General features: G+C 38.5%; 1 protein-coding gene across 1 annotated transcript in view; it reads left to right on the top strand.

Annotated features, from left to right (window-relative positions):
• Positions 1-13,781, top strand: part of SNTB2 (syntrophin beta 2) — a 103,262-nt gene that overhangs the window by 43,633 nt on the left and 45,848 nt on the right. Inside the window, exon 3 of the mRNA XM_087420029.1 lies at positions 13,534-13,744. Within this exon, the coding sequence (XP_087276155.1) occupies positions 13,534-13,744 (211 nt within the window). The remainder of the gene's footprint in view (positions 1-13,533; positions 13,745-13,781) is intronic.

Genomic DNA, 13,781 nt, shown 5'->3' with positions numbered 1-13,781 from the left:
AAAGGAAAAAGAAATAAAGAAACTTGTCTAAAGATGTAGTTAAGGACAGACTTTTTATAATGTGCTTTCACTTTTATGGTCTCCTCTGATCCGAATGCATAGCCAGGTGCCTAATCAGGATGGGATGGATCAGAGAAGACAGAAAGAAGCTGAATGACCTTCTTGGCCATTTTAGGCCATAGGGACATTAAAACTCCTGCTCTGTAATATATCGTGTGGTATGCTGGAAAGAGCTGAGCTCTACAATCAGACAGACCTTGGTTTGAATGCCAACTAGGTCACCTGCTCAAAGGAAGGCTCTGAGCAAGTCCCTTCACCTCCGTAAACTGCCATGTCCTCATCTGTAAAAAAATAAAAAATAAAAAGATAATCATACTTAACTCAGTTGCAGATTAAATGAGATAATACATATGAATCCCTTTGCATAGAGCCAAGCACATAGTAGGTTCTGGAGAAATAGTAGCTCAAAAAAGTCTTAACTGCCAACTATGTATACACTTTTGAAAATTATATTCTGATATATTTGTATTGTTTTTGTTTGCTTTCTTTTAAAAGTTCAAGACGTTATAGAAATTGCTTCATGCTGCATACAGGTTTATTTGTGAAAGATTGTGTCTATGTTGAATGACATCTAAATGCAACACAGCTTGATCTTTAAAGAAAATGCTGTATTTGTTTGTTTTCATAAAGTAAGAATTTAATTTGTAAAGTAAATAATCACCTCTGCTTGTTAAATCCAGATTTTAAAAATTTTTTCTTCAAATTGCGAACATTTATGTAGAGCTTTTGGTCTGTTAATCACGGACTTAAAAAAAAAATTAGATAATAGGGACCATAGAAAAGGAACTAGAATAGAGAAACAATGTGATAAAGAACAAATAGCAACTAAATTTGTCAACTGGTTGTGAGGCTGAGGAAAGTATTCAGGCTTAGTTCCTTCATTATAAATCATTTCCGAGAATTGGAATAGATATCTGTTGTCTTAGTCTGTTTCGTCTGCTATAACAAAATACCATAGATGAGGTGGCTTATAAATAACAGAATTTATTTTTCACAGTTGTAGGAAAGGCTGGGAAGTCCAAGATCAAGGCACTGGCACATTGAGTACCTGGGAGGGCGTGCTTCCTGATTCATAGATGTCCGTCTTGTTATGTCCTTACATGGCAGAAGAGTCTAGAGTGCTCTCTGGGGTCTCTTTTATAAGGGCACTAATCCCATTCATGAGGGCTCTGCTCTTGTGACCTAAACACCTCCCAAAGGCCTCTTCTCCTAATATTTATCACATTAGGGGTTAGGATTTTAAAATATGAATTTGGTGGGGGGGTACAAACATTTAGTCTGTAGCACCTGTAGTGCTGCTGATATAGCTGGGTATTGGAGAAAAAAGTAAAGTATTTAAAGTTTCTATAGAACTCTGGGGTTGTGGGAGTGGGGAGAGAAGGAAGGAGGAAGGTGAGATGACTTGGCTGTATTGCTGAAAGTTGTGCTCCTTTATCATCCACTAAGACGTCTTTTAGAGCTCAGTAACCTTGGCCTTCATTAAAACTTGGGGTTACATTCTCTTTAGCATATAAATATGTTAAAGACATTTGGTGGATGGTTTGAAAAAGATCTTCAGAACCAATTGGAGAGGGCAGTTTGGGCTACAAGGAGTTGTACCACACTTTACTCTTCAGTAAGATGACCAGTCTACTTGACCATGGTGCGCTATACAAGCTACGGTCTTAGAAGATTCAGGCTATTGCAGATTCTCAGTCTTAATGCTGCAAAAGTAGTTTGTTTCTAATTTTACTTGAAACACCAAAATCTACAAATGATTTGCTTTTAGTAAAATATAAATCAGATGAGATTCAAGATTATTCGTTGCATTCCAGTGTGCTTACTTGCATTCCAGTGTGCTTTTTAGAGAAAAAGAAAAGCAGTAGCATTACACATACCTGACAAAATTATGTATAATACCCATAGGTATGTGAACATCTATCCTATGTGTCTGGGCAGAAAAAACTGTTTAGAACCATTGACTAATTAGACAGAAGTTAGGATGATGGACTTTGTAACTTTGGCCAAGCTCTTTGTTTTTCGTAAGCCTTGGTTTACCCCTGTATAAAATGAAAGGTTATATGAGGATTAAGTAAGAGAATGATTGTAAAATTGGCATAGTAATCACTCAATATATTATTATTATAGGTGCTGTTAGTGTCCTTGTGACCTTAAATAAGTCTCTTAATTTCTCTGTCCTCCTGTTTTCTCTGTCTGTAAAATAGATGTAATAATGCCTGCTCAACTATACTCTTTAGAACTACTTCAAGGATAAATAAGATAATATCTATAAAATCACTTGGAGCTCTTTGATCCTTAAATTTGTCTCAGCTCTGTCAAAGGAAATGTCATGACAGGTCACACAACTGCAACATTTAAAGCCATGGAGAAAAACAGTACATGTAGGAACAGCAGAAGTAAGTTTCATCAGGATATCTGTCACCAAGACATTTATCAAATTGCAGCATATATAACTGACCATATTTCTGTTTGAAAATCTTAATCTTCCACATAGTCTCTTGTAAAACTCGGAGCAAGAAATAGGCTTTAGATGTTCCCTAATCTGGAAAATACTTATGAATCTGGTTGTACTGCCTTAGGTAGGCATGTGGTTTCCCATCATTCTTCATTCTTTCCCTAAAATTTTATTATGAAAATCTTCAAACATATAGCAAAGTCAAAAGAATTTTGTAGTCAAAACTAATTTTTCTATCACCTAGATTCTACAATTAACATTTTACTTTATTTGCTTTATCAGATTGGCCCGTCTGTTCATCTGTCAATCCATCTTAATTTTTTTTGATGCATTTCAAAGTGAATTGCAAACATTAATACACTTCCATCTAAATACTTAAGCATGCATATAAATAACTAGTGTTCAGTGTTTCATTATAGTTCTTTTTTTGAGGTTATATTTGCCTTCAGTAAAATGCACAAATCATAAGTTTTGACAAGTGCATAGAATTATGTAACCAAAGCCTATCAAGATGTGCAACATTACCATCATCCTGGAAAGTTTTCTTCTGCTCTTTCCCAGTCAATTCCCTCTCCCACCTCCCAAAGCTACTACTGTTCTGACTTTCTACCATAGATTAGTTTTAACTATTCTAAAACTTTATATTAAAGTAATCATATCATATATACTCTTTTGTGATAGAATTCTTTTACTCTGCATAAGGTTCTTGAGATTCATCCATCTTGTTGCATGTGTCAATAGTTCTTTTTTATTGCTGAGTAGTATTGTGTTGTATGAATATATCACAATTTCTTTATCCATTTTCCTATTGATGGACACCTGAGCTGTTTCCAGTTTGGAGCTAATATTAATAAAGTTACCATAAATATTTTTTGTACAATTCTTTTTGTGGGCGTACATTTTTATTTCTTTTTTTGTGTGTGAGGAAGATCAGCCCTGAGCTAACATCCATGCCAATCCTCCTCTTTTTGCTGAGGAAGACCAGCCCTGAACTAACATCTATTGCCAATCCTCCTCCTTTTTTTTTTTTTCCCCCCTTTTTCTCCCCAAAGCCCCAGGAGATAGTTGTATGTCATAGTTGCACATCCTTCTAGTTGCTGTATGTGGGACGCAGCCTCAGCATGGCCGGACAAGTAGTGGGTCGGTGCACGCCCAGGATCCGAACCCGGGCCTCCAGTAGTGGAGCGTGCGCACTTAACTGCTAAGCCACAGGGCCGGCCCCTACATTTTTATTTCTCTTGGGTAAATTCTTAGGAGTGGAATTGCTGGGTCAAAGAGTAGGTATATGTTTAGTTTTTTTAAAAACTGCCAGACTTTTTCCCAAAGTGGTAGTGCCATTTTATATTCTCATCAACGATGATGAGAGTTTCTGTTGCTCCACGTCCTCGCCAACATTATTGGTGTCAGTCTTCTTAATATTAACTATACTGGATGTATAGTGGAATCTCTTTGTGGTTCAGCCTTCATTTTTATGTAAAGGCTTCACTTTCTAAGCCAAAAACTTGTTTGATACAAGAGGAAAACATCCTTTTTTTGTTTTACTGCTTTGATTTAGTTTCACTATTTAGAGCTGAAAAATAATGCTGACCGAGGAGGAGGAAGTTTATTCTCTTCCTCCACCTTGAGTTCTCAAGACCTCACTAGAAGCTTCTGATAGTTATAAGCAGTTCATTCTGGAAAGTGAAAGCTAAATAAATAACGATGAAGTCCAGGGAGAAAACATGAGCACATTCCTTACTTAGCAAACAGCACTGTGGGCAGCATGGAGTTGAGCAAGGACAAAGCGTTCTTCAACGCTGCTTTTCGGAAATGTAAGTCTGTTTTCCTTTGAGCTGGTTCACAATGTCTTGGTCATCTTCGCCTTGGCTCTTATCCATGTAAAAGGTAAATTTTGGCTTTATGACATATGAAACAATATGATTATTACTAAATTGAACATATAAATTATGTCAAAGACTTTACTAGACAGAAAAAATAAGCAGGCTAGACTTAACAGAATCCTATGCTTCTGTGTACCTAAACATCTTTTTGATTCATACGATCAAAATGTAATAGCATTTTCTCAGGAAATCCTCAGTGGTTTGACTAGAGGCCAAAACTCTTCACACTGTCTCCTCCTCTCTCCTGTGGGCCCAAACAATTACTGGCAGGCCGCCTCCAAATTTTTATTAGCAGAGTTTTCATTTGAATTTTTCTTTTAAAACAGCAATAGACTTTAGAAAAGACTTTGTTCCCTTATCAACCCTTATCTGTCCCCTTCTTCAAAGGCAGACTCTGCTGGGTCCTACAGTCATCACTCCTATTTTGGAGTTTGTTTTCTGTCTCTTCTAATTTAATTTTCTATTTTACAATCGCTCTTTAAGAAACACTGCAGAATTTCTCTTTTCATGAAAAATTGATGATCGTACCCTGGGAACTAATTTACTTCCTGTTTTCGTCTTTTTCCAGCCTATTAGTTTTATTTTATAACAGACTTATTTTCCATTCTTCTAGTTATTAATAACAAGGATCTTTGACATTGGAATTTTCAGAATGTAGACTGTATCAAAGGAGATGTGTCTAAGAGACTGTCCCAGGAACTGTGTGAGGTGTAAAGTCTTTTTCAGAAGGTGAGCATTTTGTGCCTAGAGAATGATGAACTGTTTCCTATCATGAGTGCTAAGTGGGTCAGTAGGAAGAGTGAAAGAAATTTCTTTTCATGGTTTTTGTGACTGAACTTTTAGCATGTGTTTAAAGGATGTTAAGCTGGTTACAGTGCCAAAGCAATCAGGTGGAAATAAATAGCCCATGTAGAAAATGATCAGCCTGATATAGGATCTGAATTAGGGACACCACTGGCTCTTCCACCCAGTTTGGTGGGATGAGGGTGGGTATGAATCTTTTGCTGAGTTGAGGGTGGGGCAGTCATTGGCCGCTGGGTGCAGGGAATGCTGAAACAGACTTTCAGCCGGCCTTTTTATTTTAGCTGCGTGCTTTACTCCCACTTCCAGAGGTAACTGGTGGCTCCAGTTCTCCACCCTCTTTGGGATTCTACAACATGGATTGGCTGGGATTTGACTCTGCCCACCTTTCTTAGGTCTGCTAAGTCATTTAACTCCTCTGTCTGTTTGCCAGCTTCCAAAATTTTATTCTCTTTGAATTCTCCTGTTGTCTTTGAGCTTGTGATTGTGCTTATTTTTTTGATGATGACTTCTTAGATACAACACCAAAAGCACAATACATAAAGAAAAAATTGATAAGTTGAACTTCATTAAATTAAAACCTTCTGCTCTATAAAAGACACTGTGTATTTGGATCCTCCAGAGAAACCAATAGGATGGATGGAAAGGTTTATTAATTATAGGAAATAGCTCATGCAATTATGGAAGCTAAGAAGTCCCATCATCTGGTGTCTGCAAGCTGGAAAACCAGGAAAGCCAGTGGTATAATTCAGGCTGAGTTCAAAGGCCCAAGAACCAGGAGCAGCAGTGTGCAAGGGCCAGAGAAGATGGATGTCCCAATTTAAACAGAGAGCACATTCGCCCTTCCTCCGCCTTTTTGTTCTAGTCATGCTCCCAATGCATTGGGTGATGCCCACCACATTGGTAAGGGCCATCTTCTTTACTCAGTCTACCGATTTAAATGCTAATCTCTTCTGGAAACACCCTCACAGACACACCCAGAAATAGTATTTTACCAGCTATCTGGGCATCCCTTAGCCCAGTCAAGTTGACACATAAAATTATCCATCACAGGGGCCAGCCCGATGGCATAGTGGTTAAGTTTGTGCGCTCCACTTCAGCAGCCCAGGGTTTTGTGGGTTTGGATCCCAGGTGTGGCCCTATACACTGCTCATCAAAGCATGCTGTGGCGATGTCCCACGTATAAAAAAATAGAGGAAAATTGGCACGGATGTTGGCTCAGGGACGATCTTCCTCACCAAAAAAAATTAACCATCACACACTGTTAAGAGAATAAAAAGACAAGCCACAGACTGGGAGAAAATCTTTGTAAAATACATATCAGATAAAGGACTGGTATCCAAAATATACAAAGAATTCTTAAAACTCAACAATAAGAAAACAACCCAGTTAAAAAATGGACAACAAATCTGAACAGACACCTCACTAAAGAAGAAATACAGCTGGCAAATAAGCATGTGAAAGGTGCTCAACATCATATGTCATTAGAGAATTATAAATTAAAACCATGAGATACTACAACACACGTATTAGGGTGGCTAAAATCCAAGACACTGACAACACCAAATGCTGACGAGAATGTAGAACAACAGGAACTCTTACTCATTGCTAGTGGGAATGCAAAATGGTATAGCTACTTTGGAAGATGGTTTGGCAGTTTCTTACAAAGCTAAATACAGTCTTACCATATGACCCAGCAATCGTGCCCCTTGGTATTTACCCAAAGGAATTGAAAACTTATGTCCACACAAAAACCTGCACACGAATGTTATAAACATAAGCTTTATTCATAATTGCCAAAACTTGAAAGCTACCCAGAAGTCCTTCAATAGGTGAATGGATAAACAAACTGGGGTACATCCAGACAATGGAATATTATTCAGTGATAAAAAGAAATGAGCTCTTAAGCCATGAAAGACATGGAGGAACCTTAAATGCTTATTGCTAAGTGAAAGAAGCCAATGTGAAAAGGCTATATACTGTATGATTCCATGGAGACAGTAAAAAGATCAGTGGTTGCAGGAGTTCAGGGCCAAGGAGTGAGTAATGGAGGAATCGATAGATGGAGCACAGGAGACTTTTAGGGCAGTGAAACTGTTATTCTATATGATACCGTAATGGTAGATATATGTCATTATAGATTTGTCAAAACTCATAGAATATACAACACACAGAGTGAACCAGGACTTTAGTTAATAATAATGTATCACTACTGTGTTGGCTCATCAATTGTAACAGAGGTACCACATTAATGCTAAATGTTAATAATGGGATTTTGGCGGATATTGGGGAGGGAGGAATATTTGGGAGCTCTCTGTACTTTTTGCTCAGTTTTTTCTGTAAACCTAAAAAAAACTTGCTAAAAAAAGGATATTAATTTGTTTTAAATCCCACTCAACTGTTGTTTTTAGTGGAATTTCAGGAAGGGGTAGAATAGATGTGTATGCTCAATTGCCGTCTTCTATAGGAAGTTCTAGAAATACTAGAAATACTTTTTCTTTTTAAGATTAGTATAAATAATAAAGAAAATATAAAATAACTTGCTTTGGGTTTGTATTCATACATTATGTAATAATCTAGCATTATATTTTACAAATAACTACTTGTCATTAAGTAAATTTACTCCAAAATAAGTTTAGCTACTTTAATGATTATTTAAGCAGTTTCTCTGGATAATACAATTATTAACTCATCAAAAGGATTATAACAGAGATGACTCTATCTTTTAGTGGAATATTTTATTGTTACATAATGTAATGTACTGTTTTAAATCTTCCCATAACAAATGTATAGCTATTTTTCTTCTGGAGAATATAATCAATTTTTTAGCCAAGAAATATTTATTTTCAGGACCATGACAGCAACAGTTGTTACAGTGAAAAATAACGTTAAAAAGAATAAATATTATAAAATAACATAGAGGACTAAATAAAGGTCAACATGAATATTAAGCTATTTGTCAGAGGTCTTTTATCTCCCTCTTTCTACTTTTGCTGGGCTTTTAGGGTAGAGGATTCCTCTTTCCTGGGAGTCTGTGTCCTACTGGTGGGCTCTGTGTAGTCTCATCCTTCTTGGGTCCAATTAAATCTTCCCAGGCCATTTCTTTCTCTATTGTAATCCATCTTACATCCCACCATAATAAAAAAAATTATTTTTATTTAGTTTTTTAAAACTTTATTTATTTATTTATCCCCCCAAAGCCCCAGTAGTTAGTTGTATGTCATAGCTGCACATCCTTCCAGTTGCTGTATGTGGGACTAGGCCTCAGCATGGCCGGAGATGCGGTGCGTCGGTGCGTGCCCGGGATCCGACCCCGGGCCGCCAGCAGCGGAGGGCGCGCACTTAACTGCTAAGCCACGGGGCCAGCCCTATTTTTAATTAATTTATTTAAAATTTTTTAATTGTGGTAAAATACACATAACATAAAATTTACCACTTAGGGCTGGCCCCGTGGTCAATCACCATGTAAGTGCGTCTTTTTTTGTTTGTCAGTCACCATGTAAGTGCATCCCTTCACCCCTTGTCCTACCCCCCAACCCCTTTCCCCCTGGTAACCACCAAACTGTTCTCTCTGTCCGTGTGTTAGTTTATCTTCCACATATGAGTGAAATCATGCAGTGTTTGTCTTTCTCTGTCTGGCTTATTTTGCTTAGCATAATACCCTCAAAGTCCATCTGTGTTTTTGCAAATGGGATGATTTTGTCTTTTTTATGGCTGAGTAGTATTCCATTGTGTATATATACCACATCTTCTTTATCCAATCATCAGTCGAGGGACGTGTGGGTTGCTTCCACTTCTTGGCTACAGTGAATAATGCTGCAATGAACATAGGGGTGCATAAGCCTTTTTGGATTGTTGATTTCAGGTTCGGTGGGTAGATTCCCCAGTAGCGGGATGGCTGGATCATAGGGTATTTCTATTTTTAATTTTTTGAGGAATCGCCATACTGTTTTCCATAGAGGTCGCACCAGTTTGCATTCCCACCAGCAGTGGATGAGGGTTCCTATTTCTCCACAACCTCTCCAACATTTGTTGTTTTTTGTCTTAGTGATTATAGCCATTCTCACGGGTGTAAGGTGATATCTTAGTGTAGTTTTGATTTGCATTTCCCTGATGATTAGTGATGTTGAACATCTTTTCATGTGCCTATTGGCCATCTGTATATCTTCTTTGGAGAAATGTCTGTTCATATCCTCTGCTCATTTTTTGATCGGGTTGTTTGTTTTTTTGTTGTTCAGTTGTGTGAGTTCTTTATATATTATGGAGATTAACCCCTTGTCAGATATATGATCTGCAAATATTTTCTGCCAGCTGGTGGGTTGTCTGTTCATTTTGATCCTGGTTTCATTTGCCTTGTAGAAGCTCTTTAATCTGATAAAGTCCCACTTGTGTATTTTTTCTTTAGTTTCCCTGGTCCCAGTAGACATGGTATCCAGAAAGATTCCTTCATGACCAATGTCAAATAATGTATTGCCTATATTCTCTTCTAGGAGTTTTATAGTTTCAGGTCTCACCTCAGGTCTTTGATCCATTTTGAGTTAACTTTTGTGAATGGCAAGAGGAGATGGTCTACTTTCATTCTTTTGCGTGTGGCTGTCCAGTTTTCCCAGCACCGTTTATTGAGGAGACTTTCCTTTCTCCATTGTATGTTCTTAGCTCCTTTGTTGAAGATTAGCTGTCCATAGATGTGTGGTTTTATTTCTGGGCTTTCAATTCTGTTCCATTGATCTCTGTCCCTTTTTGTACCAGTACCATGCTGTTATATGCCTAATACACATAACATAAAATTTACCACTTAACCATTTTTAAGTGTATAGTTCAGTAGTATTAAGTATATTCATATTGTAGTACCAATATCCAGAACTTTCTTATCTTGAAAAACTAAAACTCTGTACCCATTAAACAATAACTTCTCATTTCCCCGTCTTGCTGACCCCTGGCAACTACCATTCTACTTTTTGTTTCCGTGAGTTTGACTACTCTAGATACCTCATATAAATGGACTCATACAATATTTGTCCTTTCGTGACTGGCTTATTTCACTTAGCATAATGTCCTCAAGATTCACCCATGTTATCACATGTATCAGAATTTCCTTCCTTTTTAAGGCTGAGTAATGTTGCATTGTGTGTGTGTGTGTGTGTCCATTTTGTTTGTCCATTCCATTGATGGACATTTGGGTTGTTTACACCTTTTGGCTATTGTAAATGATGTTGCTGTGAACATGGGTGTACAAATATCTCATAGAATTATCTTTTAATTCATTGTTTTGATCATATTGTTCCCCTGTTGAGAATTCTCAGTGATTCCATGTTGCTTACCAATTAATATCCAGACATAACCTGCTATTCAAAACCCCCTAAATTTTGGTCCCAAGCTACTTCTCACTATGTTTAGCTATAGGATAGGAAATCAAATAAATAAATTCATCAGAACTGTAACTAAAGCAAAAGCAAATCGCTTATGACTTGCTATCTAAAGAGTCTCCTCTGACTAATACGAGCTTTCAAGTATGGGCTTTGTTAAGTGTTTTGGCTGCTTACAGATCTTATTTTATGTTTTGGCTATTTTCTATAACTTTTGGCCTATTTGGCTATTGCCCCAGAACTTTGAAGCCATACAAAACATGGACAGAGGGCCGGCTCCGTGGCTTAGCGGTTAAGTGCGCGCGCTCTGATGCTGGCGGCCCGGGTTCGGATCCCGGGAGCGCCCCGAGGCACCACTTCTCCGTCCAACGCGAGGCCGAGTCCCACGTACAGCAACTAGAAGGATGTGAACCTATGACATACAACTATCTACTGGGGCTTTGGGGGGAAAAAACTGAATAAATAAAATCTTTAAAACATGGACAGAGTGGTGGCTAGGCCTTCAGGTAGCTAGATGGGTAACTCCAGTGGGAGCGCAGGTGAGTGGGTCAGTAGATAGGTAGCAGGTAGATGTGTTAATAAACTGTCTCACAGCATGATACCAGCTTGGTGAGTGTGCCCCCGAAGTGTAGAGGCCTCCACTGCAGTCCTGCTTTGCTACTACAATCTTGGGAGTGCCTTTTTTAAAGATTTTATTTATTCAGTTTTTTCCCCCCAAAGCCCCAGTAGATAGTTGTATGTCATAGATTCACATCCTTCTAGTTGCTGTACGTGGGACTCGGCCTCGCGTTGGACGGAGAAGTGGTGCCTTGGGGCGCTCCCGGGATCCGAACCCGGGTCGCCAGCATCAGAGCGTGCGCACTTAACCGCCAAGCCACAGAGCCGGCCCAGGGAGTGCCTTTTTTAGACAAGACCTTCACAGTAGTCATCACAGTCCTTTATAAAAGCACTTTTTGTAAGCTGTAATTGTTTATTAATTAGTTGCTAATTTTCTGCCTTCCCCATTAGACTATAGGCCCAATAAGGGTAGAGATTATTTTTCTTCTGTTTATCTTTTTCACCACTGTATCTCCAATGCCAATGTCTACCACAGTGTCTGTCATACAGTAGATGCTCAATAAATGTTTATTTAAGAAAGGATAGACTGGGGGTTGGGGGAGGGCAAAAGGGGTAAAGGGGCACATATGTATGGTGATGGATAAAAACTAGACTATTGGTGGTGAACATGATGCAATCTATACAGAAACTGAAATATAATAATGTATACCTGAAATTTACACAATATTAAAAGCCAATATGACTTCAATAAAAAAATTTAAAAAAAGAAAGCATAGACTGACCAGAGTTCAAATGGAATGAATGTTTGCCATATTAAATATGGAAAATTAAAATATTTGGAATTATAAAGGGTTTAGAAATGTGGCAAAAGAGAGAGACTCAAGCTTTAAGGCAGAAATGCTAGTGTACGTGTAAACTGCTTATCTTTGACAGATGGTATAGGATCTGAGGACAGTATCTGAAAGCAAGAAAAACTGTCTTTAGAAAGATGAAAGAATAAAAAGATCTCTCCTTGATCAGTGGCCGTTTGTCAATTTCTAACCTACCATGAAGAACACCCTTTTTTTTTTTTTGGGTGAGGAAGATCAGCCCTGAGCTAACATCCATGCTAATCCTCCTCTTTTTGCTGAGGAAGACTGGCTCTGAGCTAACATCTATTGCCAATCCTCCCCTTTTTTTTTTTTTCCCCAAAGCCCCAGCAGATAGTTGTATGTCATAGCTGTACATCCTTCTAGCTGCTGCATGTGGGACGTGGCCTCAGCATGGCCAGAGAAGCAGTGCGTTGGTGCGCACCTGGGATCCGAACCCAGGCCGCCAGTAGCGGAGCGCGCGCACTTAACCGCTAAGCCACGGGGCCGGCCCTGAAGAACACTCTTAAGAGCTTTTTGTTTTTCCGTTTTGAAAGATATGTGTTCACTGTTAGAACACAGCAGGGTATATATGTTATTTATTTATTTACTCATCTTGGCAAAAACTTTGACCAAAACACAAAATAATGACCCATAAATTGCTTTATAAGGAATTTGTTCTATATACTTTAAAAAAATTAGCTAATTCCCAAGGTTACTTTTGAAGTATAGATTGTTCTCAGTTGAGCATTAACAAATAATAGTCATAGAGTTGAAGATCTCTTAACTAGTTTTCTGCTATGACTCGGTGGATGATTTAATCATATAATGTTACCCAGACACTAAAAAACAGTTCCAAATTTTCATAAAGAGTCATATTCTTCAGCTATTTTCTCTTTTCTTTATTTCACACCATGGAAATTTCAGTTCACTATTTGGTAGTAGGTTTTATTTACCTAGCAATACCTTATTCCAGAATTTTCTAAGTATTCAAAAAAAAATATCAGGGCCGCCCCGTGGCTTAGTGGTTAAGTGCGTGCGCTCCGCTGCTGGCGGCCCGGGTTCGGATTCCGGGCACGCACCAACGCACCGCTTCTCCGGCCATGCTGAGGCCGCGTCCCACATGCAGCAACTAGAAGGATGTGCAGCTATGACATACAACTGTCTACTGGGGCTTTGGGGGGGGGTTAGTTTACATTTAAAAAAAATTTAAAAATATCAGTTCCTTCTTTACAACGTGCCTATGAGATTCAGCAAGCATGCTTTCAATTTCTTTGACCTGGAAATTAAGGCAAAGTGAAGTGTTCTACTGTAGACTATACAATAGGTTCCCTCATCTTAGGTCATTATATTAACACTGAAACAACAGACCCAGCAGCTAGACTTTCTGATGATTATCTTTCCATATGTAATTTTCTCTGGAATTGGACCCTAAGGAATTAAGAGCAAGTATCTCTATTCTGGAATGTAAAATTAAAATATATTTCCAGTTATGTATGTTAAACCCTGGAAGGTTTGATGACTTTTGATCTAGCTCACTTTTTTTTTTTTCTTTTTCCACACAGATTGATAGAGCTACATTCTCCTGATAGCAGGAACACGTTGATCCTGCGCTGCAAGGATACAGCCACAGCACACTCCTGGTTCGTAGCTATCCACACCAACATAATGGCTCTCCTCCCACAGGTGTTGGCTGAACTCAATGCCATGCTTGGTGCAACCAGTACAGCAGGAGGCAGCAAGGAGGTCAAGCACATTGCCTGGCTAGCAGAACAGGTAGGCTGGAAGGCAGGGCAGGGTCTCACCTGGTTGT

Source organism: Ceratotherium simum, chromosome 30, assembly GCF_057802395.1.
Source record: "Ceratotherium simum simum isolate JZ-2026a chromosome 30, ASM5780239v1, whole genome shotgun sequence".
Classification (NCBI taxonomy): Eukaryota; Metazoa; Chordata; class Mammalia; order Perissodactyla; family Rhinocerotidae; genus Ceratotherium; species Ceratotherium simum.
This window is presented reverse-complemented; position numbering and strand designations above follow the sequence as displayed.